A 27,358-nucleotide genomic window follows, 5' to 3' on the forward strand; every position below is an offset into this window, starting at 1 on the left:
AGCATTGCTTCCTCTTTTGCTTTCCTAACAACGTCAGTATAAATAGGAAGCACACAGAACTTACTGCTGTCTGGAGACTCCAGCAAAAGGCGATCTGTCATCCACAAAGAGGTATTGTCTGGATTTCAGGGGCAGGGGCAGGGGCAGGAGCAGGGGCAGGACTCTATGGGGAAGTGCAGGAATTCCCGGACGGAAAAGGACAGGGAGAGCCTGGAGAGACATGTCGGGAACATCTTGAGAAGGCCTGAGCCTGGGTGTCTCCAGTGGCCAGTGAGTGAGGAGACAGGCCGGGTGCTGCTCTCTGGCTTGGGTGGTGTACTAAGGGCTTTGAGGAGGACCCAGTCTCACCAAGGGGGTCTGGCTGTTCTGGCAGGTATGACTCCTGGGATGGTGGTGAAAGCTCGGACCTGGGGTTGACACCTATGTGTGCCCACCCTTGCTCACCCACTAAGGAGTTTGCAGTAGCCATAACATCCTCGCCCTGCCTCGGGCTTCTGTGTTCCTACCTGTGGAATGGGCAGGGGGCTGCTAGTCTCTGACACCCAGGTTTAGAAAGAGACAGTGTGTGTGTGTTCCTCTGTGGAGGCGCAGGGTCCAGAGAGAGAGGGGGGCAGAGGGAAAACCTGGAACCTTGTTCAGTTTAGATGCAGAGCTCGGAGTAACTTGGGAAGCTGACTTGGGAAGTCAAGGAAGGGCCCTGTCTTTTGCCAGAGACATACAGGGCACCAACCTCTCCCCCATTTTCTTTCTTTCTTTTGTTTTAAGTGAAAGTTTGTAGAACAAATTAGTTTCTTATTAAACAGCTAATACACAAATTATTTTGTGATGTTGGTTGCCAACCCCATGATGTGTCAACACTCTCCTCTTCTCCACCCCAAGTTCCCTGTTTCCATTTGTCCAGTTTTCCTGTCCCTTCCTGCCTTCTTGTCTTTGCTTTTGGGTTCTTGTGTCCATAAGTCTCGCATATATGATTGAACTGTGAAGCACTTCCTTCAATGTGTTATTGTTGGCCCCATAAGCTCATTGCCGCCGAGTTGATTCCAACTCATAACGACCCTAAAGAACAGGATAGAACTACCCCCACAGAGTTTCCAAGGAGCAGCTGGCAGATTGGAACTGGTGACCCTTTGGTTAGCAGCCGTAGCACTTAGCCACTATGCCACCAGGCCCTACAGACATGTCTAATCTTTAACTGAAGGGCGAACCTCAGGAGTGACTTCAGTACTGAGTTAAAAGGGTATCCAGGGGCCATACTCTTGGGTTTCTCCAGTTTCTGTCAGACCAGTAATTGTTTTTTTTTTTGTTTTGGTGAATTTGAGTTTTGTTCTATATTTTTCTCCTGCTTTGTCAGGGACCCTGTATTGTGATCCCTGTCAGAGCAGCCGGTGATGGTAGCTGGGCACCATCTAGTAGTTCAGGACTCAGTCTGGTGGAAGCTTTGGTAGTTGTGGTCCTCTAGTCCTTTGGACTCATCTTTCCCATATAAGTTTTCTTCATTCTCCTTTGCTCCAAACAGGGTGGGACCAGTGGATTATCTTCAATGGCCACTCACAAGCTTTTAAGACCCCAGTCACTAGTCACCATGGTCAGATGTAGGACATTTTCTTTACAGACTATGGTATACCAATTGAGATTCCCCCCATTTTCCTCGCAAAGAATGTACCTTTCCTATCACACTCTGCCCTGAACTGTATCTAGCTGTTGCTTATTTGGGTTGGGGTCCAGGTATATGCTGTGCATCAAATGTGTTGGATGGGAGAGCGTCTGGGGATGTTTGCCTCAGGGTGTGGGCAGGTGTGTGCATTGGCCCTGAGTCAGAGGGCAGGTGAGTCTATGGGTCCACATTGGGGTACGAGCTTTGAGGCCACATCAGACATGCTCTAGTGACAAGTCACACATGTACCATTTTTAGTCTCCAAATGCCCTGCCGCTTGTATTTTTTCATAAACAGATTCTAATTTTCTCTCCTTGCCATCATCTTTCCTGCTTTCTAGTATCTTTATAATGAGTATAACCTTTTCTATTAGCTTTTGGTTACCTTTTTTTTTTCATTCATCAGTTTTGCTTACATTGTGCTATAGCCGCCAATACTACAGGATAGTTCACGAGTTGCTTAGTGAGTGTATTTAATATTATACAAATAAATATATAGACACCTGCTTTATTAAAAATTCAAACAATATAGAACTATGCAGTAACGTAGAATTTCAAATTTATAAGACAAAAGTCCCCAATCATCTCCACCCCCTAGTGCCACATTCAACATTCTTCACTATATGTGCCCTTTCGAAACTTTTTCTAAAAAAAAAAAAATTTTCTTTTTACAAAGATGGGATTATAACATGCAAATGGTTTGTGCTTGGCTACTAACCAAATGATTAGTAGTGGAGACAGGGCCAAGATAGCAGAATAGTCGGACGCTTTGGTGAACTCTCATACAAAAAAGACCCCAAAAAATAAGTGAAACAATTATATTGATGACAAGCTCGGAGCCCTGAACATCAAGGGCAAAGTTAGAAAATGGACTGAGCGGAAGGAGGAGGGAGAGACAGTTCAGAAGCTGAGAGGAGTTGCCGGACCTGAATTGCTGGGAACCCTCAGGCACCGTCCCTGAGAGTGACTGTGGGGTGGTGGTAGCATTCAGCCACAGTTTCCTCAGGGAGAAGCAGCCAGCTGCACAGCCTACTCACACCTCCAGAACCAGAGAAGAACTCTTGGCAAAAGCTAAGTACTGGCACATATTTTACTGCGCACCCCGCCCCCAAGGTGTCTTCAATGGCTGTTCATTTCCCTGGGCCTGAGATAGGTCCCGCTGAGTGCTCTGAGCCATTCTACTGGCCTCAGAGAAGGAATAAATTCACAACTGGGGGAAAAGATAATCTGCCAGCTCCACTGACAGGGGAGCTCAGGACAGAAGTGGCTCCTGTCCAGGCATAAATTGTCTGTGGACTTTGAATACCTTTCCCCCCCTGCATGGACCTGCGAGAAATAGGCCCATGTTGGCAGACTGCAACTGTTTCAGCTGTGTGGTGGAGAGGTGGGTTTTTGATGCTTTACACCACTTTGCCTATTAAACAGGGCCCTCACCTACCCACATCAGGGGCCTAAGGACTGGTGACTCCACTCAGGTCACCACCCACCCATGACAGGGGTCCAAGGATATCTGGTTCCTCCCAGTCCTTACAACCAAAAGTATTGGGTGCCCATGGTCCATCTGCAGAATCCACCCAACCTGTGTGTTCTAGGGAACTGGGACACGCTTTCCTCACAGACACTTGGGGGATGTTTGTCAGCCCCCTGCCTTGTTCAGAGCATGACCCCCTGCTGCAACCAGATACAGGTACCTACATCAATCACCCCTGTTCCTCTAAGACTGTAGGACAGAGCCTGCACCACACACTTGATGACCAACCACCTGCACACCTGAGCTGAATCCATACAAGAAAAGTTTATGTGCTCCCAGACTCATATAACTGGTAACAGCTCTAACCATCTGGTGACAGGATGTTAGAGCTTCAAAGGTGAAAATAATCAAGCTAGCTCAATCAAGCAACCTATCTGGGCAGATGAAAACAAAACAAAGCAAGAAGCTAGGATACAGTAGGCAAACATAATATAAACTAATACAGTAACTTATAGATGGCTCGGAGGCAACAGTCAATATCAAATCACAAAAGATTAGTGGTTTGAACCCACCCAGCGGCACCATGGAAGAAAGGCCTGGCAATCTACTTCTGTAAAAATTGCGACCAAAAGAATTCTGTGGAGCTCAGTTCTACTCTGAAACTCATGGGGGTCTCTAAGAGTCGGAATCAACTTGATAACAACAGGTTTGGGGTTAGTTTTGTTTTGTTTTTATTGTTCTGTGACTTATTTCTTCCTCCAAGATTACATTTTGGACATCCTTCCACAATAATGCATATAGATTTAACTTTTTAATTAACCCTGAGAAATACGTGGCATTTATTAGCATAGGTGCACAGCAATCTACCTAATTTTCTACTAATGGACACATGTAATAATTCAACATATGTTGAAAATATATTCTCACAGATGACCATTTGTGGTTTTTTTTTTTCCTTCACCATGTTTAAGATGTTTTGTGTCATATTTAACTTTTAAATTTGTTATTTTTCCAGTTTTCCCACATTTCTATAGCCTAGGTTCCTAGAAGCAGTATTGCTGGGCAAGAGGTCATGCTTTTAAAATTCTAATAGAGATTGTCAGATTCTCCTCGAAGCTGCTGAACCAATCTACACCAAAAGGAGGCATAAAAGAGCCAATTTCTCCTTCAGGAAATTGTCCATCTTTTAATTTTGTCCAATGTAATAGAAGAAAATTATCTCATGGATGCATGACTTTTTTCCTTTCCCTGATTATGGGCAAGGCTGTGCATCTTCGATATGCTTATTAGCCATTTAGATTCCTTTTATAATGTGAAAGGGGATGGCCTTTGTCCATTTTCTGATGGGTTCTTTGTCTTTTACATTATTAACCCTGGGAGTGGTTCCTTTATTGTGCTATATTAATAATTTGCACATGTAATAATTGAACATATGTTGAAAATACATTCTCACAGGTGACCACTTGTGGGTTTTTTTTTTTCTTTTCTTTTCTTTACCATGTTTCAGATGTTTTGTGTCAGATTTAATTTTTAAATTTGTTATTTTTTTCCATTATGGTTCCTGGCTTTAGTGTCTTGCTCACCCCCTAAGATTACAGAAGCATTTTTAATGCCTTTATCATTTTAGTTTCAACTTTTAGATCTTTAATTCATCTAGAGTTTGGAGGGATGGGTAATGTATAAAATTATAATAACATTTTTCCCTAAATTATCATCTAATTGTGTATGTAGTCCAGCCCTTTCCTCAGTGATTTGAAATGCCATTAATACTTCCTAAATTCCTGCATATACTTGATCATTTTTCCTTACTGTTTTCTGTTCCATCCATATACAGCTATACTCCCGGGCCACACAGGGTCAATTAATTTTCTAGCTAATAGAGCAAGTCTATTTTTGGCTTGTTTTCATTTTAGAATCAGCTTGTCAAGTCCTTTTGGAATTTTGATTTAGGTTGCATTAAATTCAGAGATTGGGGGAAAATTGGCCACTGGAGATAATGACAATAGAGGGAGCCTTCTCCTGTCTGTGCCTTTGATAGGGAGACAATGATGCTTCCTTTTGCCACAGACTTCTGGTAGACCCACAAATGTGAAGGCTTCCTCCAACTCATCAACTCATCATTTATCAAGAGGTTTATTTGTTCAGTCAGGGATGACTTGCATATTATCAAATATTTGGGGGGCATCTGCTAAGATAAACGTGGTCTTTTTTTTTTTAATTTGTTAATGTTCACAATTATACGAATAGATTTCCTAATGGTTCTCCTTGCATTTTTGGAGTAATCCCTAATTGGTCCTGATACATTCTTCTTTTAAGTCTTCGTCAGGTTGTTCTATGAAATTGCTTTTGCCTGGAATGAATTTTTGTTCTGCTTTTTATGTTTTTATCTTTTATTCCTACCATTAAATTTCTTCATGGGCTTTAGGATTTTGGTATGCACTTTTTTTTTGAATGAGAAGGTATTTGCTCCCTCCTTCTTCTCTCCTCCTTCTCCCCCATCTCCTCTTTCTCTCTCTCTCTCTCTTTCACACACTCAGTCTCTCATTCTTTTTTGACTGTGTTCACCCCTCACTCTTAATAATTTTTCACACTTATATTTTTATATTATATTATATATTTTATTTATATATATATTTAAACTTACCTGTCAGCATATGCTCTTCCCAAACAAGACTAGATGCGTAGCAAACTTTCAGATTTCCTCTGCTTTCCACACCCATTCCCACATTAAAACCATTTGGGTTTTAGTTCTAGGCTGTTACTATGTTTTTTTTTTTTTTTTACTTTATGCAGTAACAGTTCTTCTTAACTACAAATATACAAGTCTTATGGGTTTATTTGCTCAACGCTGATTCTAGAATCGTAAGCCATCTTTCTTTTTTCGATTTTTTTCTTTCCTGAAAAGCAACCTACAGTAATTTTTTTCAGAGCAAGATCTGAAAAACTTTCTTTGTAGTTACATATCTAAAATATGTGGTTTTGTAGGGGCTTTTTGGGTTTTTTTTTCTCTTTGCCTTGCACTTAAAGAACACTCAGTTTTTTAGGTTTCTAAGCATAAACATATTTTCTTTCAGCATCCTGAAGACATGACTGTCTACTTAGAGTTCAAGGTCACACGTGAAAAAACCCGTGCCAACTCAACCTTTTTTCCGTTTAAAGTAACCGGTTTGTTGTTGTTTAGTTTTCCTCGGGAAGTTTCTAGGATTTCCCTTTTATTCTTGGAGGGCTGAAATTTCACCAGAGTGTGACCGGGTGCGGCACTTATGAAAATGAATCTCGCTCTTCATTTAGTGGACTATTGTCACCTTTCAAGCCCTATGAAGTTTTCTTCTGTTATTTCTAATTGTAGTTATTTGGCTGCACACAGAAAATCTCCAAACGAGAGTGGCTCAAACAACATAAAAGTTTATTTCTCCCTCACATAAAAGATGTGCAGAGGTAGGCAATCTCAGGCTGATGTAGTTGCTCCAGGGACATGAGGCACCCAGGCTCCTCTCCTTCTGTTTCATCATTTTTGCATATGGCTTCTATCCTCAACATAACCTTATAGTCTAAGGTGGCTGCTGGTGCTCCAACCATCATGTCCAAGTTGCTGGCTAGAAGAAAGAGGAAAGACAGAAGGGACCCCTCCCATCTAGCCTTTTTGGAAGGTACCCCCAATGCTTCCACTCACATCTCTTTGGACAACATTTAGTCAACCTGGCCCTACACCTAGGGGCAAGGGAGTATAGAAAATACAGTGGTTTGCGTTTAGAAGCCAAAAGCTGGTCATCTGTTACCAAGAAGGCAGGAGACAGGTAGGTAGCTACACTCTCTGCTACACCTGCTCTCGATTCTCTCTGCCTTCTGCTTCTGGGTGTGGGAACATTGGGACCTCATCCCTAGGTTTCAACTTTTCTCTTTGACTTTCCCTGTTTTTGCCCATATACTCTGAATTCTAGAAGAATCCCTTGTCTTCAACGTCTACTTTGGAACATGATCATTTATAATGTTCATTCAGCAATTTGCACCATTATTGAGTTTTTTTTTTTAATTTTAAAAATTAATTTAAAATTAAAGATTTCATACATCAAAGTTCAAGGACTCTTTTTGTTTTGATTTGGTTTGGTGGTGTTTTGTTTTGTTTTGGGTAGAAGTCTGTTTTTTTAAACGACTGAGATTTCTCCAATCTCCCTGCGGACGCTAATTTAGTATGGTCAGAGTTTTCTGTTGTTTCTTCTGTGTGTGTCCATGCCTACAGGAGAGTCTGTTGGGCCAGTGTATGTCAGAACAGACAGGTATGATGCTGATGCTTGGGAAATACAACTTCTGTTGGTGTAGCAGTTGAGGGCACAGACTCTGGAGGCAACCTGCTATGAGTTTCAATCCCAATCTGTCCCTTATTAGCTGTGTGATCCTGAACAAGTTACTTAATGTCCCTATACCTGTTTTCTCATCTTAAAATGGGGATTCTAGTAGTAACCTACATGTAGAGGTGTCAATACCTGTAAAGCCCTTTGAACAGTACCTGGCTCATGGTAAACATTCAATAAACGTCAATCACTAACATAAATTCTCTCTGTGTGTAAATTTTCTGCTTGTGTTATTTGCCGACTTACTAAATTGTATTAATCTTTCTTTCACAGTGTATTAAGCTGGATTTTTTTTTTAAGCTGATATATGTAATTTCAGTGCAAACTTGTTTTTGCAGTTTATCCTTTGCTTCATGTTTTATTTTCACAAAATAAGGATTTTTTTTTTTTTTTTTTTTTTGCTTTTACATAGTTACAGCTGCCAAACTGTCTCTCTCTTGTTTCTTCTGCTGCTTTTAAGCTTAAATCGCTCAAAGGTATTCCCTTCTATGGTTTGCAAGCTTAATATGTTTTACCATTTTACATTATTTTTTTTTAATTAACCTTGGAAGTGGTATGAGATGGGGATTTAAGCTGATAGGTCTTCTGTTATGATTCGATTATTCTACTTTCATTGAACATCCATCATTCCACATTAATTCACAATTCTTCCTTCAACATATAGTAAATTCTTGGGTACAATATAAACCTACTGTGGTGGTTACGGTTATGTGCCAACTGGCTAAGCCATGACTCTCAGTGGTTTGGCAGGTATTATATAATCATCCTTTTGTGATCTGATGTGAGCAGCTAATCAGTTGAAAGGGGAGTTCCCTTGAGGATGTGGCCTGCATCCAATATATATGGATGTCCTGGCAAAGCTCGCCCTCTCTCCATCCTGCATCCGACTCATCATTCTTGATACATGAGCCAGCAGCCTGCTGTCTGACATGCTAATTTTGGGTTCATCAACCCCTGCAACCACAAGAGTCAGGAGAAGCCTCCAGCCTGATGCCTGACCCACAGGTTTGGGACTTGCCAGCCTCCACAACTGTGTGAGCCATTTCTCTGAAATAAATTTCTCTCTATATGTACTTATGGATACAGGTGGCCCACTGCACCTGCAGATTCTGCATCCAAAGATTGGACCAAGTGGGATCCAAAATATTTAGGGGAAAAAAGGCCTCTTTTTTTGGTCATTATTCCCTGAACAATACAGTATAACAACCATTTACACAGCAATTACGTTGTTTTAGGTATTATAAGTAATCTAGAGAGGATTTAAAGTATATGGGAGGATGTGTGTAAGTTACATGCAAATACTCTGCCGTTTTCTATAAGAGAATTAAGCATCTGTGGATTTTGCCATCCACGGAGGTCCTGGAACCCCCACAGATATTGAGGGATGACTGATGCCTCACTGGTTCTGCCCCTCTAGAAAACACAGCCTAAGACATCTACCTGTCTTTTGTGGGAGTGTGTGCGTATGTGTATGACAGCAAGACCCCACCTTACTTAGCAGATCTTTGTAATACATTTCGTTATTGGGACCAGCCTCCTTATTTTTAAAAATCTCATTGACTTTCGTCGCGTGTATGTTTTCTCCTGAGTTCCTGCAAAACTATCTTGTTAGCTTTTGACTGGGATTATGTTAAACCTCTAACTTATTTTGGAATGAACTCCTCTCTTTCCACAGGTGGTATTTCTATTCATGTTGAGACCCAAATGGAAGTTCTGGAATTCTTAGGCTAGACACAAGCATGCAGAACAGCCCAGACAGGCTCTCACATGCCTGCCCATAATTGTTGTCCCCAGTCTTCAAAGCTTAAGTGGACAAATACTCTCCCCCAGCTCTGAACAAGCCTCTTCTTCCCTGGGCATTTGCTGGACCAACTGCAGCGTAGCATTTGGTTCTCATGACAACCAATGTGAGATACGTGTGCCCATTTTACAGATGCAGACAGCGAGGTACAGGGAGCATCGGTGATTTCGCTCAGGCTGCCAGCGAGGCAGGGTTGGAGCTCAGGGTGGCTGAGCCCAGATCATGCTTACCCTAGCCAAGTATGCATCCTGAGTGAGTTTAGACAGTCTTCCTGGGTGAAAAGGGGCCACGGTGTTCTGTTCCACTCTCCTGGGTACTTCCCAAAGCCTAAGGAAAATAAAATGAGGAAATCCCCAGCTGAGTGCAGAGAAAAGGGAACTGGCTTTCAGAGGGTGGGGTGGGAGGGTGGGAGGGATGACTATAAGTGGAGGGGGCAGGGTGAGCACCAGGCTTTGAGTATTTGAGCCTGTGTGTGCATGTGTGCGTGTGTGTGATATCACACTTGGCACCCCCCATCCAGTGACCCCCCAAAGTGGATGTGGGCTACAGGCTTTGGAGAAATTAATCAAAGCCAGGCTGCCTCTAGGCATCCCCCTCAGCAAGGCATTACACAGATGACTGGCGCATGACCCCAGGGGGACCCCCAATCATGGTCATGCACAAGGAGACCGAGTCCCAAGGAGAGGGGACTGCCCCAGCATGCCAGGCTGAGGCAGCAGCAGGACCTGAGCCTAGGACTGGGCCACATCCCCAGGGTTTCCCCATAACCACTGCATCCCCATGGCTATAGGACAGGAGGGGAGGGCAGCTCCTGGCTGACAGCTCCTTCCACAGGCCCTGGAGGAGTCAGAGTCCTGGAGGGAAGGACCACAAGAGCCAGTGACATGGGTTTGGCCTGACCTCCAGTCAGAGAGGAACACAAGCTTCCCGGACAGTGAGGACCTCTAGCCCTGTGCACACCCTGGGCCCACATGTGCCAGCCACCTGCTCACCCACAGCTGGCCAGAGAGATGCTGCTGACGCGGGGGCTTCTCCCCATCATCCTGCTGGCCCTGTATGGGGGACCCAGCATGGTGGGGGCACAAGGTGAGTCCATTACTTCCTCCTTTTCCCTGCCCCCCTCCTCACTGCTGGGCCCTGTGGGTGACAACACCCCTCCACCCTATCCCCTGGCCCTTCCTCATTGCTGGACTCCATGGCTGAGGCCACCGCTCCATTGTATCCCCAAGGAAGCCCCAGAGGCACCAGCGGCTCCTGTCCTGCCTCCCAGCTCCCTCGCCCTCATTCCTTCTCTCCCTGATCCTCCCTGGCCAACTTCCCTCCCCTCCTCCCTCCTGCACACTCCTGCTATCCTTTGCCTGGTCTCCCAGTAAGGCCATCTGAGGCTTCTCTGCCCTCAGCCCTCAGTGTAGCTTTTGAGGCTCTGACCTCCAGGTGGGCTGCTCCGGACTTTCCTCTGTCTCCTTCTTCTGCACCAGACACTCTGCTGCTCTGAGCAGCCTCCCGCATTTCCCACCTCTGTGCCTTTGCTCCTGCCGGGCCCTCTGCCTGGATTTTCTTCCTGGCTTTGTCCCCAGCAACCTCCTCCTGGTGCTCAGAGGCCCTGCTGGGGTGACCCTCTGGCTCTTGGAGCAGAATGAACCCCCACCCAAAAGTCCACCCGCAACTACCCAGAAGGGCCAAAATGTGGAGGTCTCAGGGTATGGGCTCTGCCATACTGCACTTAGGGGTGGGTTTGGGGCTGTCCTCCAAGGTCACAGGGTGGGGTCTGATGCATGTCCTTATCCTGGGACTGCACCAGGGGGCCCACAGCAGGGCTTGGGAAATGTGCTGTTAATCAACTGGAGTGATGGACAGCCAGGAGGCTCACTGCTAAGTCCTCTTCCAGGCCCCCCCACCTCTGCCTGGCATTTGGGAGCCTGGGCAGGATCAGGGAGACACCTCCCCAGCTTGGGGCACCAGGGGAGCTGGGAAGGGAGGTGATGTGGGGCTCATGGAGGAAGAGAAGGCTGACCCCTCCTGCCTCTCCCCGGTTAGAGGCCGTCCCCCTGCAGAGCCTGCGCTGCTATAACGACTACACCAGCCGCATCAAGTGCAGGTGGATGGACACCGAGGCTGCCCAGCGGTACATCAATGTGACCCTCTATCGCCGACTGGACGAGTGAGTGACCCCGGGGGAGGGGGCGTAGAGTAGAGAGAGGTCCAGGGTCAGCCTGCAAGCAGGAGCTGCCCAGGAGCTCCGGCTCTAGCAGGCTGCCGGCCAGGCCCAAGGCTGGCATCTGATGTCGGGGCTTAGGGGAGGGCTGACTTCATTGTCATTGTTGTTGCTGATGATGATAATGGCAGAGATAATCTATTAGGTTCATCCAGCTATTGGGGAGCAGGGCAAGATGGGCCCCTCTCCTGCCCCTACTTGGGGGGCTGGCTGCGAGCCCACCTGGGACCCTCCCACCTCCTTCAATTGGGGGGGTTTGGCCCTTTCTCCTACTGTGTCTCCTGTGCATGTGCCATTGGGGAAGGTGCTCTCATCATGTTGGGACGTTGGTGAGAGTCTAAATCAGCCATAACAGAGATAATTAAATATCTGGATAGACAGGGGAGGAACAACTCAGAAAAGGAGGGTGACAATAGCTGCAAAACTCAAAGACCGTAACCAACATCACTGAATTATACATGTAGAAACTGTTCGATCAGTGTATGTTCTGCTGTGTAGATTTTCAACAACAACAAAAATAAATTATTTTTAAAAATCTGGATAGAGTTTCTGCTCCTCCCCACGCTGTCCCCACATTCACTTTCTGTCTCCTGTTCCCTGGATGCCTCCAGCTCACCTCCTCCACCTTCCTCAGACTCCCACAACCCTCCCCCCACTCTCAGCCTGTGGCCTTTTTCCTACTGTGTGGAGACAACAGACACCCCCAGAAGGGAAGCTCCCCAAACCCACATACCTTTCCTCACACATACTGGCTGTCCCTTCCTACTGTACTCCAGGCTGTTCCTGCCCCAGGGCCTTTGCACTTGTTGTTAGCTCTTCCTGAAGTACCCTTTTCCCAGAATTTACATGACTCTCTCCCTCACCTCCTCCAAGTTTTTGTCCAAATGTCCCAGCTCTTTCAAATTGCACCCCCTGACCCAGCCCTTCCAGCCTTCTTATTCCCCCCACCCCTAGCTTTATTTGTCTCCACAAAGTTTTCTACTTTTGACATGCTACATCATTCATGTTTAATGCGTGTCTCCTCCAGCCAGGATATCAGCTCCACAGGCAGGGACTCGTGCATGTTTTGCTCACTGTCTGGCCCCTGCCCCTGGATGGTCTGGCATGTAGGAACCGCTCTGTAAGCATTTGCTGAACAGTGATTCTGATTTACTCTGGGCTAATGTGTGTCCTCTCCTGGCAGTGACCCTCCAGAGCCAGTGCCCTGTGATCTCAGCGACGACATGCCCTGGTCAGACTGCCCTTCTCCACCCTGTGTGTCCAGAAGATGTGTCATCTCTCACAGTTTCTTCGTCATTGGTGACAATGACTACTTCTCCTTCCAACCAGACAGGCCTCTGGGTGCCCAGCTCACTGTTACGCTGGCCCAGCACGGTGAGGGCCTGGGGTCCCTAGCCAGGGCTTTGTTCCTTGTCTGGACAGTGGTCATCAGGGGTGGCCTGGCTTCAGGAGGTGGACCAGGGAGTCAGGGTCTTCCAGGGGTGGAGATATTGGCTTGGGGTTGGGTTCGGGTCTCTTGGGGGAAGAGGACATGGTCTCCTCACCATGGAGGCTTTGGAGCAGGTACAGCTTGAGAAGGTTCTGGCCAAAGGGACATCCTACTGCCCTGGCTACTCCCACCACCTTCCAGGCCACTGGCTTCCAGTGCTGAAGCCTTTCCTTAAAGAAGAACCATCCTCCCTAACCAGGTAGAAACTTTACAGCTTGCAAAACTCATTCATCAATGTGTTCACAGCCAATTTCTGCAACAACCCATTTTAGAGATGAAGCACTGAAGCCCAGAGAGGTGAAGTGACTTTCTTGAAGGAAATCCCACCACTGAGCAATAACAGCAGTGGTCAGTCAGAGATATCAAGGGCCTCTTGCATGTTAGAGGTGAAGTTTAGCACCTTCCTGCACTTGCTGAGTGGCCCCCAGAATGTCCCTGCATGTCCTCAAACCACGTGAAGCGATGACTGGTCTTGGGTGGGTGTAGAGGAGCATTAAATAGCTAGGTTATATTTGACTTATATTAGAAAGAACTTCAATAGCACTTCACTCTCATTCTCGTCGATTTGATGATACGTGTGGTCAGAATTATGGAGGGTCATTTTTGAAAGTTAATAGTCACATGGCAAAAACCATGCAGGTGGCTGGCTTTTAGGAAACACTGCCCAATCTCATTTAATCCTTAAATTATGTTTGGAGTCATATACTATTTTGTGACCCCATTTCACTGATGACAAAACTGAGGCTGAGACAGCAGGGAGACTTGCCCAAGGCTACTCAGCTCCTCATGTCTAGCTTTAGCTTAGCATCCAGGGCCCCAAATACTGGGCCACCTGCTGCCTCCTTTCAAGCGTCCAACGGGAAGTTGGCTCTGGCCCTTGCTTCCTGCCTCTTTTTGCCACAGCATCACAAAGTTGTTGCCTGGAAGGGTGGGTGGGTTAGGCCATCCTGAATTAATTGGAAACAATATTTCAAACATAGTTTGGTGAATGAGAAAGAGTCTCCTCCTGAGTGGAGCTCAGAGTACACAAGTTAGAGATGGCAAAGTAGTGGACGTCATCTGGGGTGATAACTCGCTTGAGGGGGGTGTGTGCTCTCTGCAGAGGGGCAGAGGGCAAGGAGCCCCTGGAGGATCAAGACAGGCTTTCCAGAGGAAAGAGCTTTGCTGTGAGCTCTGAAGGATGGGCAGGAATGGGGAGCAGGACAGCAGTCCTGGCAGAGGAAACCGCATGTGTAGGGGCTGGAGTTGGGGAGGGTCTGTCTGCTGGGCAAGCCGCTGGTCATTGTATCCTGTGGAACATCAACTCCTAGAGGGTTGCCCAATGGTAGGGAAGGCAGGGATGCAGGGCTTGAATCTAGAGAGGCTTCTGTGCCCTGCAAAGACGCCTAGAGTTCACCTTCAGGCTATGGACAGTCACTGAAGGGGTGTGAAATAATCAGATATCATTGGGAATGGGCAATGTGCGGTTTGGATCAGAAAGGTTGGGAGGTGAGGGACAGGCTGGAACCGATTAGTGATCTAAGGTGCTGGTCTCCAGGGAGAATTTCAAACCTATTGCCATCGAGTCACTTCTGATTCATGGTGACCGCAGATGTACCAGTGTAGAACTGCTCCACAGGATTTTCTTGGCTGTAATCTTTACAGTTGTAGATCACCAGGCCTTTCTCCCACGGGGTCTTTGGGTGGCCTCAAACTGCCAATCTTTTGGTCAAGTGCAAACCACTTGCACCACCCAGGGATGTGGGGAGGAGTGTAAAAGAACCTGTTGCTGTCAAGTCAGTTCCAACTCCTGGTGACCCCACGTGTTACAGAGTAGAACTGCTCCGTGGAGTTGTCATGGCTGTAGTCTTTACAGAAGCAGACCACCAGACCTTCCTCCCGAAGCGGTGCTGGGTGGTTTAAACCGCCAACATTTACGTTAATAGATGAGAGCAAACCATGTGTGCCACTCAGGGACCTAGGGTAAACCCACTGCCAACAAGTTGATTCTGACTCATAGAGACCCTATAGGACAAAGTAGAACTGCCCCATAGTGTTTTCAAAGCAGTAATCTTTGTCAAAGTGGACTGCCACATCTTTCTCCCATGGAGGGGCTGGGAGTTTGAACTGCTTACCTTTCGGTTAGCAGTCAAGCACTTAACCACTGTGCCATGAGGGCTCCAGGACCTAGGGATGGAGGTTCAAATCATAGTAAGAAAATAGAGGCAATTTATTCGTTACTTGGTTCCACTTTAAGCACCTACATATCCTAGGGGAGCCGTGAACAAGCCAGTCATCATCCCTGACTGTTGAGCTTGTGGCCTGGGAGCAGGGAAGGCTTCACAGCAGAGGAGACAAGGACCACCTAGGGATGGCGTGGGGGGAGCATGGACTTTGCCTACTGGAAGCATGTGTTGAGCTCTGATCTAGCCCACAGAGTTTTGCAATGAATCAGGGAGGCCCTGAGGTGCAGGGAAGGGGAGAGATTTGCATCTGATCTTCTCTGAGGTTCCCACATTTGAAGATCTAAGACATTTCACTTCCTCTATCAGTTTCTTCACTGATGAAACCAGTACGTGGGCTGAAGTTTCTTAGGTTAGATGAGTAAGTTAGGTTTCGGTCTGTTCAATTGGTAGCAGCTTTCTAGAGCTCTATGCTGAGAAGGATTTCCACACCAGGGTGGGCTCAGGGGCGAAGAGTGAAATGACCCATTAGTGACGCCTGTCCTGGCTATAGGTTGGGACAGGGTGGTTTGCTGCCTAAGTATCACCATTCTGGGTTTAAGGATTTCTGAAGGACTTCCAGCTCCAGCGTGCTCTAACACACCAGGATCCAGGCACAGCATAGAAAATTTACATCTTGTTTGTGCTGTTATTGAATTTTGGGGGGCTTGAAAGTCATTCCTCAGCAATCAGACATGGGAGCTTCAGGAAGGCAGGAGCCATGTCATTCATTAGTCCATCTTCTCATCTTACCCAGTAGGTCCCAGCAGATACGCCCTTCAGGTCAGTTGATAGAATGATTTATGAGAAATCTGTGAAGGTTGCCTGCACGTATTCAGCCAGTCAGTCAGTCACTCACTCACTCACTTATTCATTCATTCACTGTCACTCCTGAATTCACTGAGTTGCTACATCTCAGGCCCTGGGGATAGAGAGAGACGTGACACCCAACCTCTGGCTTCCCTGAACTCTTCATCTACTGGAGGGTGCAAATGTGGAAACACATAGACCATCAAGTGTGATAAGGACCATGGTGGAGGGAATTACAATGGGCTATGTGGGACACCTTGGCTGCAAAAGTGCACTCAAACAAGCCAGCAATCATGAAGATGGTGCAAGACTGGGCAACGTCCCATTATGTTATAAATGTGGTGACCATGAGTCTGAGCTGACTGCATGGCAGCTAACAACAACATGGTGGGACAAGAAAAGGAGGAAGAGATTCTGCCCAGGGGAGGGAGGCAGCCAAGAATGGTCTAGAGGAGGAGACATTTATCCTGGGCATTGACAGGGGCACTGGAGAGTGTGCAGGTGGGAAGAGAGAGGCAGAGCGGACTCAGGAGGGGGAGTAACATGAGCCACAGCGCCCTCTGCTGGGAAGGAGGCCATAGAGATCAGAATGCGGTGAGTGGGGGAGACCCAGAACAGATGGAGGCTTGTTTTAGCTTGTCAGCACCTCTAACTCAGCTTACATTACATTTGCAGAGTGTCTGCACAGCTTCATTCATGTTCGCACTGGATTCCACAAGTTCACAGGTGACAGGCCATAGAGGTGAAGTGTCTGGTCCAGGGCCACTCAGCTAGTAGAGACAGTGCTGGGCCTGCAGCCCTGGTCTGTGCACACAAAAGGCCATGAAGGCTGTTAGCTGCCCTACAGTCATCTCCACCCTGACTCATCCTTCCCTTTCTCCCCCTCCAGTCCAGCCCCCTGAGCCCAAGGACTTGGAGGTCAGCCATGCTGGGGATGGCTTCCTGCTGACCTGGAGGGCGCACCTTGGAGGCCTCCAGAGCCGCTGGCTGTCTGAGAGGCACCTGGAGTCTGAGCTGGTCTACCGGCGGCTTCAGGACTCCTGGGAGGTACGGAGCCCTGGCCAGCTGCCCCTGAGCCCACAGGGACCTGGGCCAGCTCTCCTCCTGCAGCTCCTCTATCCCCACAGGAAGCCTCCACCCTCTACTCCAGCTCCTCCCAGGCCGTTCTGGGGCCAGAGCACCTTGTGCCCAGTAGCACCTACGTGGCCCGTGTGAGGACCCGGCTGGCCCCTGGTGCAGGGCTCTCAGGGAAGCCCAGCAAGTGGAGCCCAGAGGTCCGCTGGGACTCCCAGCCAGGTAACTGGCAGAGCTCGGGTGGGCCTGTCTGGGGGAGGGTGGGTCATCATGAGCTCCTGCAGCAGGAGGGCTCTCAGAGTCCATTCTTGTGTCATTCCAGGAATGTGACGTGTCACAGATGTACAACAGCATCCCTAGGCCAGCCCCATCTCTGCTGAACTTGGCAGAGGCAAGGCTGTGTCTTAGGGGCCCGTCTTCAGGGCGCGCCCTGACTAGTACTCATTACAACAACAGTAGCGACTGCATTCATAGCAGCTATGTTTTAATGAGGCTGCTGTGTGCGGGACACGCCAACACTATTGTTCTTAGTCCCCAAAGCACTGGCACTTAGATACTCTTCCCACTTCACACAGGAGAGGATGAAGGTTCAAAGAATCCACTCTGCCCCCTGTGGTCACACAGCTGGCAGGTGTCAGCTGAGCTTTTCACCCTGGTCTCTGGGCCCCAAAACTCACGATCTCTCTATGATGCCTCCATGAGGGCCCTCACTGAGAGCCACAGAATGAATGACCGAGGGATGAATGAGGGAATGATCGAGGGAATGTCTCCCTCCAGGGGACGAGGCCCAGCCCCAGAACCTCCAGTGCTTCTTCAACGGGGCTGACGTGCTCAGCTGCTCCTGGGATGTGAGGTCCGTGGTGGCCAGCTCGGTCCCCTTCACCCTCTTCTACAAGCCCAGCCCCGACACGGAGTGAGTGCCCCTCCCCTCTTCCAGGCCTTGCCCTTGGCAGTCTCCTCCTCTCTCTGGGGGCCCCAGCAGAGATCCCAGCTCATCCTAGAGTCCCCTTCTCCCTCCCAGGGTCCTCTTCCTCCTGCCCTCACCTCAGCCGTGCTTCTCAGGGAGAAGGAATGCTCTCCAGTGCTGAAAGAGAAGCTCAGCAGCCCCTACACCCGGCACCGGTGCCAGATTCCTGTGCTGGACTCCGAGACCCATGACCAGTACACAGTCTCTGTGAAGCCAAAGAAGGAGGAGAAATTGATAAAGAGCTCAGAGCACAGTGAGTTTGCCCACAGCCTTCTGCGTGGGTGGTTCTGGGACACTGTGTAACCAGAGTAAGTGCAGGGCTCCTCATGGCTCAGTCTTCGAGTCTGTCACTGCCAAAGAAATGCAGTGTAGCAACCAAAAGTCTGCAAAAGTAATGTGATGCTTTCTTGAAATTCTCAAGAAGCAAAGAATACAATGACAAACAATATGAAAGAAGATACCATTGCTAACCCACAGGAGCTCTCTTCAAAGTCTTTCCCCCATTCCTTATGCTCTGCTTTCCTCTTCAACTCTGCAGCTGCACTGAAGTTTCTTCTACTGGCTACGCCCTCCTGGCCATCCCACCAAACTTTCCCTTTCACTTCCTGATTTATTTTTCTCTTGCTGATTTCCAAGTCTTCCCTTGACTTATAGTCTCGGTCTTGAAAATAGTTGGTCTATGATTTACTTCTTCAGTTGGGGGGCCGGAAATAGATTGTAGATCCCAGCAAGTTAATATCCCTGATTTCTCTTATGAAGCAAGAACCCCAATGCAAAGGAACCTCTTGCAATTGTTTCATGATGACCAAATAATCTTCCATCCAGTCATCAATGTTTGACAGCAACAGCAGCCAATTTGCCTTAGTCACTGGGTTTAAATCTACCACTTATTCTTCTGAGATTCTCATTGGAAATAGAGGCTGTTAGGGTTCATGTACATAAAATATAAATGGCCTAGGAAGACACCTGACACATAGTAGACTTCAGGAAGTTACAAGCATTAGCATTGTTTTTATAAAAGCCCTATAAAGTTGTCAGGAGTCTCTGGGTGGCACAAACAGTTAAGTGTTCAACTACTAACAGAAAGGTTGTGGTCTGAGTTCACTGAGGGGTGTCTCAGAAGAAAGGCCTGGCAATCTACTTCTGAAAAACCATAGGCCCATTGAAAATCCTATGGAGCACAGTTATGGGGTCACCATGAGTTGGAATTGACTTGATGGCAACTGGTTTGGTTTGCTTTTGGTTTTGTGAAGTCGTCAAGTAGGGGTCATGGCCACTCTTTTTTCCCTGATGAGTAAAAAGAAGCTCAGAGTTATTGAGTATCTTACTTAAGGTCACACAGCTAGTAAAAGGTGAACCAGGACTGGAGTCTAAAACTTCTGTCTACCCGGCCTCTTCTTTCTCTCTTTTCTTTGCCTCTCCCTACTTGCTGATCTGCCAGTAAGCACTGTCTACAAGAGCCCCCCCCCCTTACTATTTGACCACAATCTGGTTGGGGAGAAGGGTCATCTGGGTGTGGCTGAAGGTCCTTTAGAGCTGTGCACTGAGGATTTTCTGGTGGTGAGATCCTGGGAGCTTTTCCAGCCTGAGATGTGTCCCTAAGCCTTTGGGAGTGTTGGGCGAGAGTAACCCAGAATAGAGCTCAGCCCCAGAGACTCTGAGGCAGAGGAATAGAGTGATTCAGCCAAGGACTTTGGAGTCACACTGTAGGAGTTCCAGCCTTTGCACCTACCCCTTGTTAGCTGCCTGTCCTTGGGCAAGTTATTTAATCGCTCTGTGGCTCAGTTTCCCCACCTGTAAAATGTGAACAGTTAATAGTACCTATGACATAGGGCTGTTGTTAGAATTGAATGAAATAATCCATACAGAGTGATGTACCTGGCACAGAGTCAACACACTGCAAGAGAAACCAGCCAACAGGGCTTTTATTTTTACCACAAACACTGCAAGTAACACATTCCTTGGGCCCCCTCACTACAAAACAAGTATATCTTATAGCATCTCCCTGTGAAGGGCTGCTCAAGTCAAAAGAGAGGTTGAAATAGTAAAAACAAAAAAACAAACCCATTGCCATCGAGTCGATTCCAACTCATAGCAACCCTATAGGAGAGAGTAGCGCTGCCCCGTAGGGTTTCCAAGGAGCGGCTGGTGGATTTGAAATACTGACCATTTGATTAGCAGCCATAGCTCTTAACCACGGAGGTCACAAAGACCCCGTGATTGGAGGGTCCCAGGCCAATGGAGATGGCTCCTGGGATGTGCAGAGAATGCTGGGAATATTGCTTTGAGAGTGGGAGCTGGACCACCCCCTGAAGGTGTCCCTCTCTCCAGTCCAGATGGACCGCCCAACACTCAACGTGACCAAGGATGGGGACAGCTACATGCTGCGCTGGGAAACACAGAAGCAATACTACGGTCACATAAGACACAGCTTTGAGGTCCAGTATAGGAAGGACACTGACTCCTGGGAGGTGAGAGCCGGAGGCAGGGGAGGGGCATGGGTGATGGGGAGGGGAGGAAAATGAGACACACCCAGGAGCCCAGAGCCTGGTCCCAGCAAGTTGGCAGTTGGGTCGTCACTGTGGTGTGATCACAACCCTGTATGGTCAGCAGATCAGCGTCTCAGAGAAGTGAGGTGACTTGGCCAGAATCAACACAGCTGATCCTGTATTACAAGAGGGCCAAAGACCTCAGGGCAGGGAGGGGCTGAGGACTGGAGGATTTTCAAAAGATGTAAAGCCCTGGGGACCCTTCTCCAGGGGACTCTTCCCCAGAATCCTAGTGTGCAGTGCTAAGAGCAGACGGCTCCCAGCGAAGCAGGGTGACCTGGCCCAGGGCTCAGTCTCTGCCCTGACCCTGGGCTGCCCTCAAGGACCGTGTGCGACCCTGGGGCTCCCTGGAGCCCAGATCGGAATCCACAGAGCCAGCCCAGACCCAGGCAGAACACAGGCCAGGAGCCGGTGGGTCAGCGGTAGAGGTAGAAGTGGGCCCCAGGCTCCGAAACACCTGTCTAGGGGTCCAGAGCCCCACAGCTGGAGTCCAGGCTGTCCCCTAGAGGAGGTAGGAGGCTAAGGAACCTCAGAGGAATGTGGGACATAGCAGGATCTCAGGCTCTGGACACCTCAGTGTTGTCATGTCACAGGGGTCCTATTCCAAGCATCCCTCCCCGTGGGCGCTGGAGTAGGGGTTCTCCATCCAGGGAAAGATGCAGCTGCTGAGGGGACTGAAAGGGGGCAAGTGAAGCCGGTTGGTGTGGAGGTGGGGAGAGAATTGTGGCTATGCACACGTGTACCAGACCATGGGCCTCAGCCTCAGCCCACCCTGCTCACCACCACCCCCCCCACCCACAGGAGAGCAAGACACAGACCCTGGAGAACACCTACAACATGCCTCTGCTACCTCTAGAGCCCTCCACCAGGTACTGGGCCAGGGTGAGGGTCAAGCCCTCCCTCAGCAGCTACAACGGGATCTGGAGCGAGTGGAGTGAGGAGCTTTCCTGGGACACGGAGTGGGGTAGGTCCCCCAGCTTCCACTCGCCTTCCTGGGACAGCCCAGGCTGGCAGGAAAGAGGGGGAGGGGACAGAGTTTTGAGGCTCCAGGCCCTATCCCAACCAGAGAGGGCCACCCTCAGGCAGAAAGGAGAGCTGGACACCAGGCCTAAAGGAGGAAAGAAGAGGGGAGTCCAGGAGGTGGCCCAGCCTGTGCGGGGCTCAGGGCCTGCACAAGCAAGAAGCCTCAGGGGGCTCCTGACAGGCCGTTGCACATGCTGGCTCCTCTGCCAGTCTGCCCTTTCCCCACCTCACCTCCAAATCCTCCCCGTTCCTTGAGGCCCTCTTACATGCCACCTCCTTCAGGAAGCTTCCCAAGTGCCAGGGTTGCAGCCGTTGCCTCCCATTGCACCACTTCCTCCTGGAAAGGCTCTCAGTCCCTCAGGCCTCCCGGCACATACAGCATTGTGGGCTTTAGGCCAGTGCCCCCCTCTTCTTAGCATATGTCTGGCCCCCTCCCTGGGCCCCTGTAACAGTGAGCTTCTGCAGCCCTGGGCCTGCACAGAGCAGGGTCTGGGGGTGCCCTGCCCTGCCCCTTCCCTCCTGAGCCCCTAGCATTTCCCACCTGGATGCTAATGCCCTTTCCTCCTTGTGCCTGGAAGTGCTGCCCATGTGGGTCCTGGTGCTCATCCTGATCCTGGTCACCCTCGCCTTGCTCCCCGCCCTCCGCTTCTGTGGCGTCTATGCATACAGGTAGAGGTCTCCACGGGGAAGGTGGACAGGGTGGGGCCATCCAGGACCCAGAGGGTCCAGGGAGTCACACTGTGGGCCCCCTTTAGTCCCTCCTCTGCCACCAACCCTCTGTGGAGCCTTGGATACACCCCACCCCCTCCCTGGGCCTCAGTTGCCCCTCTGTACATGAACGTGGGAGCAGCTGGCCCTCAGGTCTCTGGTAGCTGCCACCTCCCTGGTGTCTTTCCAGGCTGAACCAGAAGTGGAAGGAAAAAATCCCTAACCCCAGCAAGAGCTACCTATTCCAGGTAGGGTCTGGCTGGGAGGATGCAGGGTGCAGGGAGGGGTTTCTCTGCCCTGCCTCCCACGTCTCGGTCCCCACCTCCTCTTTCCTGTAGGCTGTGAGTGGTGGGTGTGGGACAGGGGCTCTGTGAGTTAGTTCTAGGACATCAGCCCTGCCCTTCCCGGGTACTGAAGATGAACGAGCTGGGGCCCTGCCTGCCTGGGCTCTCTGTGCAGCAGGACTCAGAGAACTGAGGCAGGGACCATGGGTAGGGTGGGCTCCAAGGAGGGTTCCTCTTCCTAGGGGCAGGTGGGGGTAATGGGAGGCACCTTGGTGTCACCAGGATGGGACATCTGAGCTGGGTTCTGGAGGATCAGGTGGTGCCAGGTGGAAAAGGTGGGAGGGTCACTACAAGCAGACACATAATAGCCTCGAGGTGGGCACACGATCCTTCATGGATGCCCTGAGGGTAGTGGGTATTGAGATGTGGCCAGGCCACGGTGGCCAGAATGACCAGGCAGGTGACACCAGCACATGGTCATGGAGACCTCTGGTCAGCACAGGCAGGGCCACTTTGCACAAGGAGGGGTCTTGCAGCCAGTGTGAGGAGGGTCAGGTGAGATGAGCATGGGGGCAGGGACATCATCCTCTGGTGCTCTGGGGACCCAGGGAAGCCACGGCCTCTCCCTGGGCTGCACTTTGCTGGTTTCTGAAAGGCCGGGCCCATCCTGAGGAGGCTGAGACCCTTCCCTGTCCCCAAGGCTCACCGATGCCCCCTGGTCACCTCCCCTCCACCCTCTGCCCGTCCCACCTTCCCAAGGACCCCTCACACCCACAGAACGACATGTACTTTCTCTTCCCAGAATGGAGGTGCAGGACTCCGGGTCCCGGACAGCACGTCGGTCTTCACCAGCAGAAGTCTCTTACACAAGTGGCCGTGCGACAGCCTCATCCCAGAGCTGGAGGGGTGAGAGTCTGGGCCCCGGGGTGGCCCCTGTCCTCTGGGGAGCAATGGGGCAGGGAGGACCTTGTCATGCACATCAGGGGCTCTGATGAGGTGGCTCTGCCTTGGCTCATTGTGAAGTGACTAAAGCAGGAGGCACTCCATTTAGACATCAGGAAGAACTTCCTGAGCCCTAAGTTAGTGGAATACCAGACAACGGACTTGACCAGAGGCAGTACATTAGAGTAGATGCTGTCTCCCCACCCTGCTGTCTGGGGAGGCTCCACAGCAGAGCCTTCCAGGTCCCATGAAGTGGGCGAGGGGCTGCAAACACCTAGGGACTCAAGGCCTGTGCAGCCAGCCCTCCACTGCCCTCGCTCAGGAAAGCTGATTATATGTTTGGCTAACTGAATGAAGGACAGAGGAAATGACTGGGTGGTACACAGACTGGCATCAACCTGAGCCAAAAGGTGGTGCGGTGTTGAACAGCAGAGGGGAAGGTCGAGGCCACACAAAGCCAGAGTGAGTTATCCACGGGAAATTGAATCAAGGGTCAGTTTTCGTTCCCTGAGCCTCCACCTGGCCCTCCTCTGGTGCTTACTCTGAGCTGCGGGTGGGATCTGGCTGTCCAGAGTCACCGCCTCCTTTGCCTGAAGTACCTGCTCAAGGTGGTCCCAGCATCTTTATCTCCTTTCTCTTGGCAGGGTGTTCCCTGCACACTGCGGGGACAGTGAGCTGTCACCGCTCACCACAGAGAACCCCAAAGACACCTGTGACTCACCCTCTGGGCCTAACATGACTCCAGCCACCTTGGAGCCCATGGAGCAGCCCCCCAGCCCCCCACCTGGTGTGTTCCTCCCCTCAAAGAGGCCTGAAAGCCAGGCTTCCAGCTTTGACTTCAATGGCCCTTACCTCAGGTCACCCCATAGCCGCTCCCTGCCTGACGTCTGGGGTCAGCTGACGTCCCCTGATGTGGGCAGGAGTGAGAAGCCACTGCCACCAGGGTCCCTGGAGTACCTGTGTCTGCCCTCTGGGGGACAGGTGCAACTGGTTCCGCTGGCCCAGGCCATGGAGCAGAGCCGGGTCACGGATGTGGAGGGGTTGCCCAGCCCAGGGTCTGAGGGGAGCTTCTCCCTGCAGTCAGGGAAAGGCCCTGCCCCTCCTCTACCTGGGCCCATGGTGGGTGCTTGCGACCCAAAGGATAGCCCACCTGCTCTGCCCACTGGTGCTGGGAGCCCCCAGGACAGTGTCGTGGCCTCTGGCTATGTCACTACTGCAGATTTGGTGTTCGACCCACCCCCAGAGGCCCTGTCTGGCACCCTGACACCCCCTCTGGGTCGCCCCTCTCACCAGGACCCCAGCTCCTGTCCTGGGCTGGCCAGTGGACCCCCTGGAGGCCCATCTCCACTGCAGCCAGGGTTTGAGGACTATGTGGGGCTCCCTCCAACCACAGGCCAGCCTCCCAAGTCCCCTCTCTGCAGCCCTGTCTCTGCTGTACCCAACAGCTCTGTCCTGAGCCCAGGGGAGCCCCAGGTACATGAGGCCTCTGGGTCCCCCCACCTGAAGGGACTCCTTGTCCTGCAGCAAGTGGGTGATTACTGCTTCCTCCCCGGTGTCGGGCCTGGCCTGCTCTCGCCACAGAGCAAGCCCTCTCCCCCAGACCCCTGTCCAGAGATGGGGGTCCTGGACCCGGTGTTCCAAGCCAAGAAGCCCCCAGGCCCAGCCATGGCCCAGGTGCCAGCCGTTCAGCTCTTTAAAGCCATGAAGCAGCAGGACTACCTGTTGCTGCCCCCTTGGGAGGTGGGCAGACCCAAGGAGGTGTGCTGAGACCCCCGATCCCATGGAGGGCACAGGGGGAGAAGGTCGGCCTGCTCTCCTGTGTGGCCTTCTCTCCCTGCCGGCCCCTCGTCCCTTCCCAGTCATTCCGAAAAGCCAAGGAGAAGCTTCCATGTTGAAATAGAGGGAGACCTGGAAAATCAAGCCCACCATTGTACCGCTCCTCTCCCCCTTGACTTCCGTAGATCACTTCTCTCTCTCTCTCACACACACACGCGCGCGTGCACACATATTTTTCTTTCAAATTAATTTACTTTTAGATCCTAGATTATTAACAAGGAGTCCCTGGGTGAAACCAGCGGTTAAGCGCTCCACTACTAGCCAAATGTTTGATGATTTGAACTCACCCAGGGGCATCTTGGGAGACAGGCCTGACGATCTGCTTCCGGAAGGTCATGGCCTTGAAAACCCTATGGAGCAGTTCTACTCTGCACACATGGGGTCGCCATGAGTTGGAATCAACTTGACAGCAACTAACAATAGGCACTCACGCAGGAGACCAGGTTCTGCCTGGGTGCATGAGGCAGGAGGTCCCGGGTGGGAGCATGTGGTTTAGGGCTGAAGAGAAGCATGGGGGCTGGGCACACTCAGTCAGGTTCTAGCAACCCCAGACAGGGTGGGAAAGCACCCACCTCAACTGTCACTCCCAAAAATGGACACAACAAGGGGCAGTGGGACAAAGGGAGAACACGAGAGGCTGTGAGTTCATAGGGATTCCTGGTGGTTGTCACAGAGATGACCAGGGGACCCTTTGGGGACCAGAGGCCTGCATCATGTAGAGAGAAATCACTATCTGTGAGATGATGGCTGAAGTGGTCTCCTTCCTACTCCCAGACTGGTGGGACCTGGGGAAATAGGAGAGGCCCAGAACCCACACTAACTCTAGATAAGCTGGGAAATACTGTGCAACCAAGTGAAAATGGAAAATGACCAAAGGCCATGTACATTTGAGGGCTTTGAGTCCAAATTGGCCAGCTGTCTGTCTTCCAGAGATACTGTCCCACTTCTGCTCCTGCTCGGGGTGCCAGAGAGGTTGTGGGTCTATGCTGGGTCAGCACTGGGGACTGTCATTGTTCTACATCTTTGCCTTTCTGATATGCAAAAAAAAAAAAGAAGCATTAAACTTGGTTTTAATTTGCATTCTTTGATAAGGCTCAGGTTTGCACATAGTTTCGTGTTTTTTGGCCATGGGTGTTTTTTTTCCTGGGCTAAGCCTGTTAAGGCCTCTGTCCTGTTGGGTGCTTGTCTTTTTCTGATTCCGTTTTTAAAAGTATTTATATATGACCTTTCAGGTGTGGTGCATAGTGTTTTCCTAGTTGTGACTTGTCTTCTAATTTTGTATGTGAGCGTTTTTGGTGCACACAATTTTTACATTTTTGTAAAAGTCAGCAGATGGCTCCACTCTTGGTGTCAAACTTGCAAAGGGCTTCCCACTTCAGAACTGTATAAATTTACATGGTCTCTCATTCTTTCTGCGTCTCAAGCTTTTCATGTACATTATTTATCATTTTGGCATTTGTTCTGGTGAAAGATACGAGAAAGAGATCTGGCTTTCTGTTTTCCCCAAATGAGTAGCCAGTTGTCCCAGCATTATTAGTTGAATCATTCATACTTTGTCCATGTATTTGAAATGCCACCTTTATGATATCCTGAGTTCTTGTGTACACTTAGTTTCCAGTCTTTCCATTTTATTTTATTGTTCTATCTATGATGCCCCACCCTTTTGATTACTGTCGCTTTATAACATGTTCTAATAAGTGGCAGAGCAAATGTTCCTGTTATTTTTGTTCACAAGTCTCTGTTCATTGTAGCAATGTTTGTGGTAGCAGAAAACTATAAGCAGTTTAAATGTTCATCAAGAGCGAAATAAAATTTTAGTACATTCTCAAGTAGACTGTTCTGTTAATAACAAACACAGCAGACCTACATGTATTAGAAGAAAGCCCAAGATGTTAACTACCAAAGGTTTGGACATTGTTCAGAGGGAAAAAGAAATCAATGCAGTGTGTATAATATAAAACAAAATAAAACCCTAAACTTGTG

The 27,358-nt window shown here is 49.7% G+C and overlaps 1 protein-coding gene across 1 annotated transcript; it reads left to right on the top strand.

Moving 5' to 3' along the window:
* Positions 1 to 28: 28 nt before the first annotated feature.
* Positions 29 to 27,358, top strand: CSF2RB (colony stimulating factor 2 receptor subunit beta). The gene is made up of 14 exons (XM_049884345.1): positions 29 to 111; positions 10,112 to 10,363; positions 11,315 to 11,438; positions 12,676 to 12,866; positions 16,882 to 17,039; positions 17,120 to 17,288; positions 17,844 to 17,979; positions 18,129 to 18,286; positions 20,365 to 20,504; positions 21,384 to 21,546; positions 22,184 to 22,274; positions 22,504 to 22,561; positions 23,400 to 23,503; positions 24,184 to 27,358. The coding sequence occupies exons 2-14, from the start codon at positions 10,249 to 10,251 to the stop codon at positions 25,304 to 25,306; spliced, it is 2,730 nt and encodes a 909-aa protein (XP_049740302.1). The 5' UTR covers positions 29 to 111; positions 10,112 to 10,248; the 3' UTR covers positions 25,307 to 27,358.

Source organism: Elephas maximus, chromosome 4, assembly GCF_024166365.1.
Source record: "Elephas maximus indicus isolate mEleMax1 chromosome 4, mEleMax1 primary haplotype, whole genome shotgun sequence".
NCBI lineage: Eukaryota > Metazoa > Chordata > Mammalia > Proboscidea > Elephantidae > Elephas > Elephas maximus.

Bases quoted from the DNA above. Each gene is read 5' to 3' on its own strand.
- CSF2RB (XM_049884345.1), top strand. From the start codon at position 10,249: ATGTGCCAGCCACCTGCTCACCCACAGCTGGCCAGAGAGATGCTGCTG. The intron at 18,287-20,364 runs GTGAGTTTGCCC...CCCTCTCTCCAG, and splicing joins GATAAAGAGCTCAGAGCACA to TCCAGATGGACCGCCCAACA. The intron at 20,505-21,383 runs GTGAGAGCCGGA...CCCCACCCACAG, and splicing joins AGGACACTGACTCCTGGGAG to GAGAGCAAGACACAGACCCT.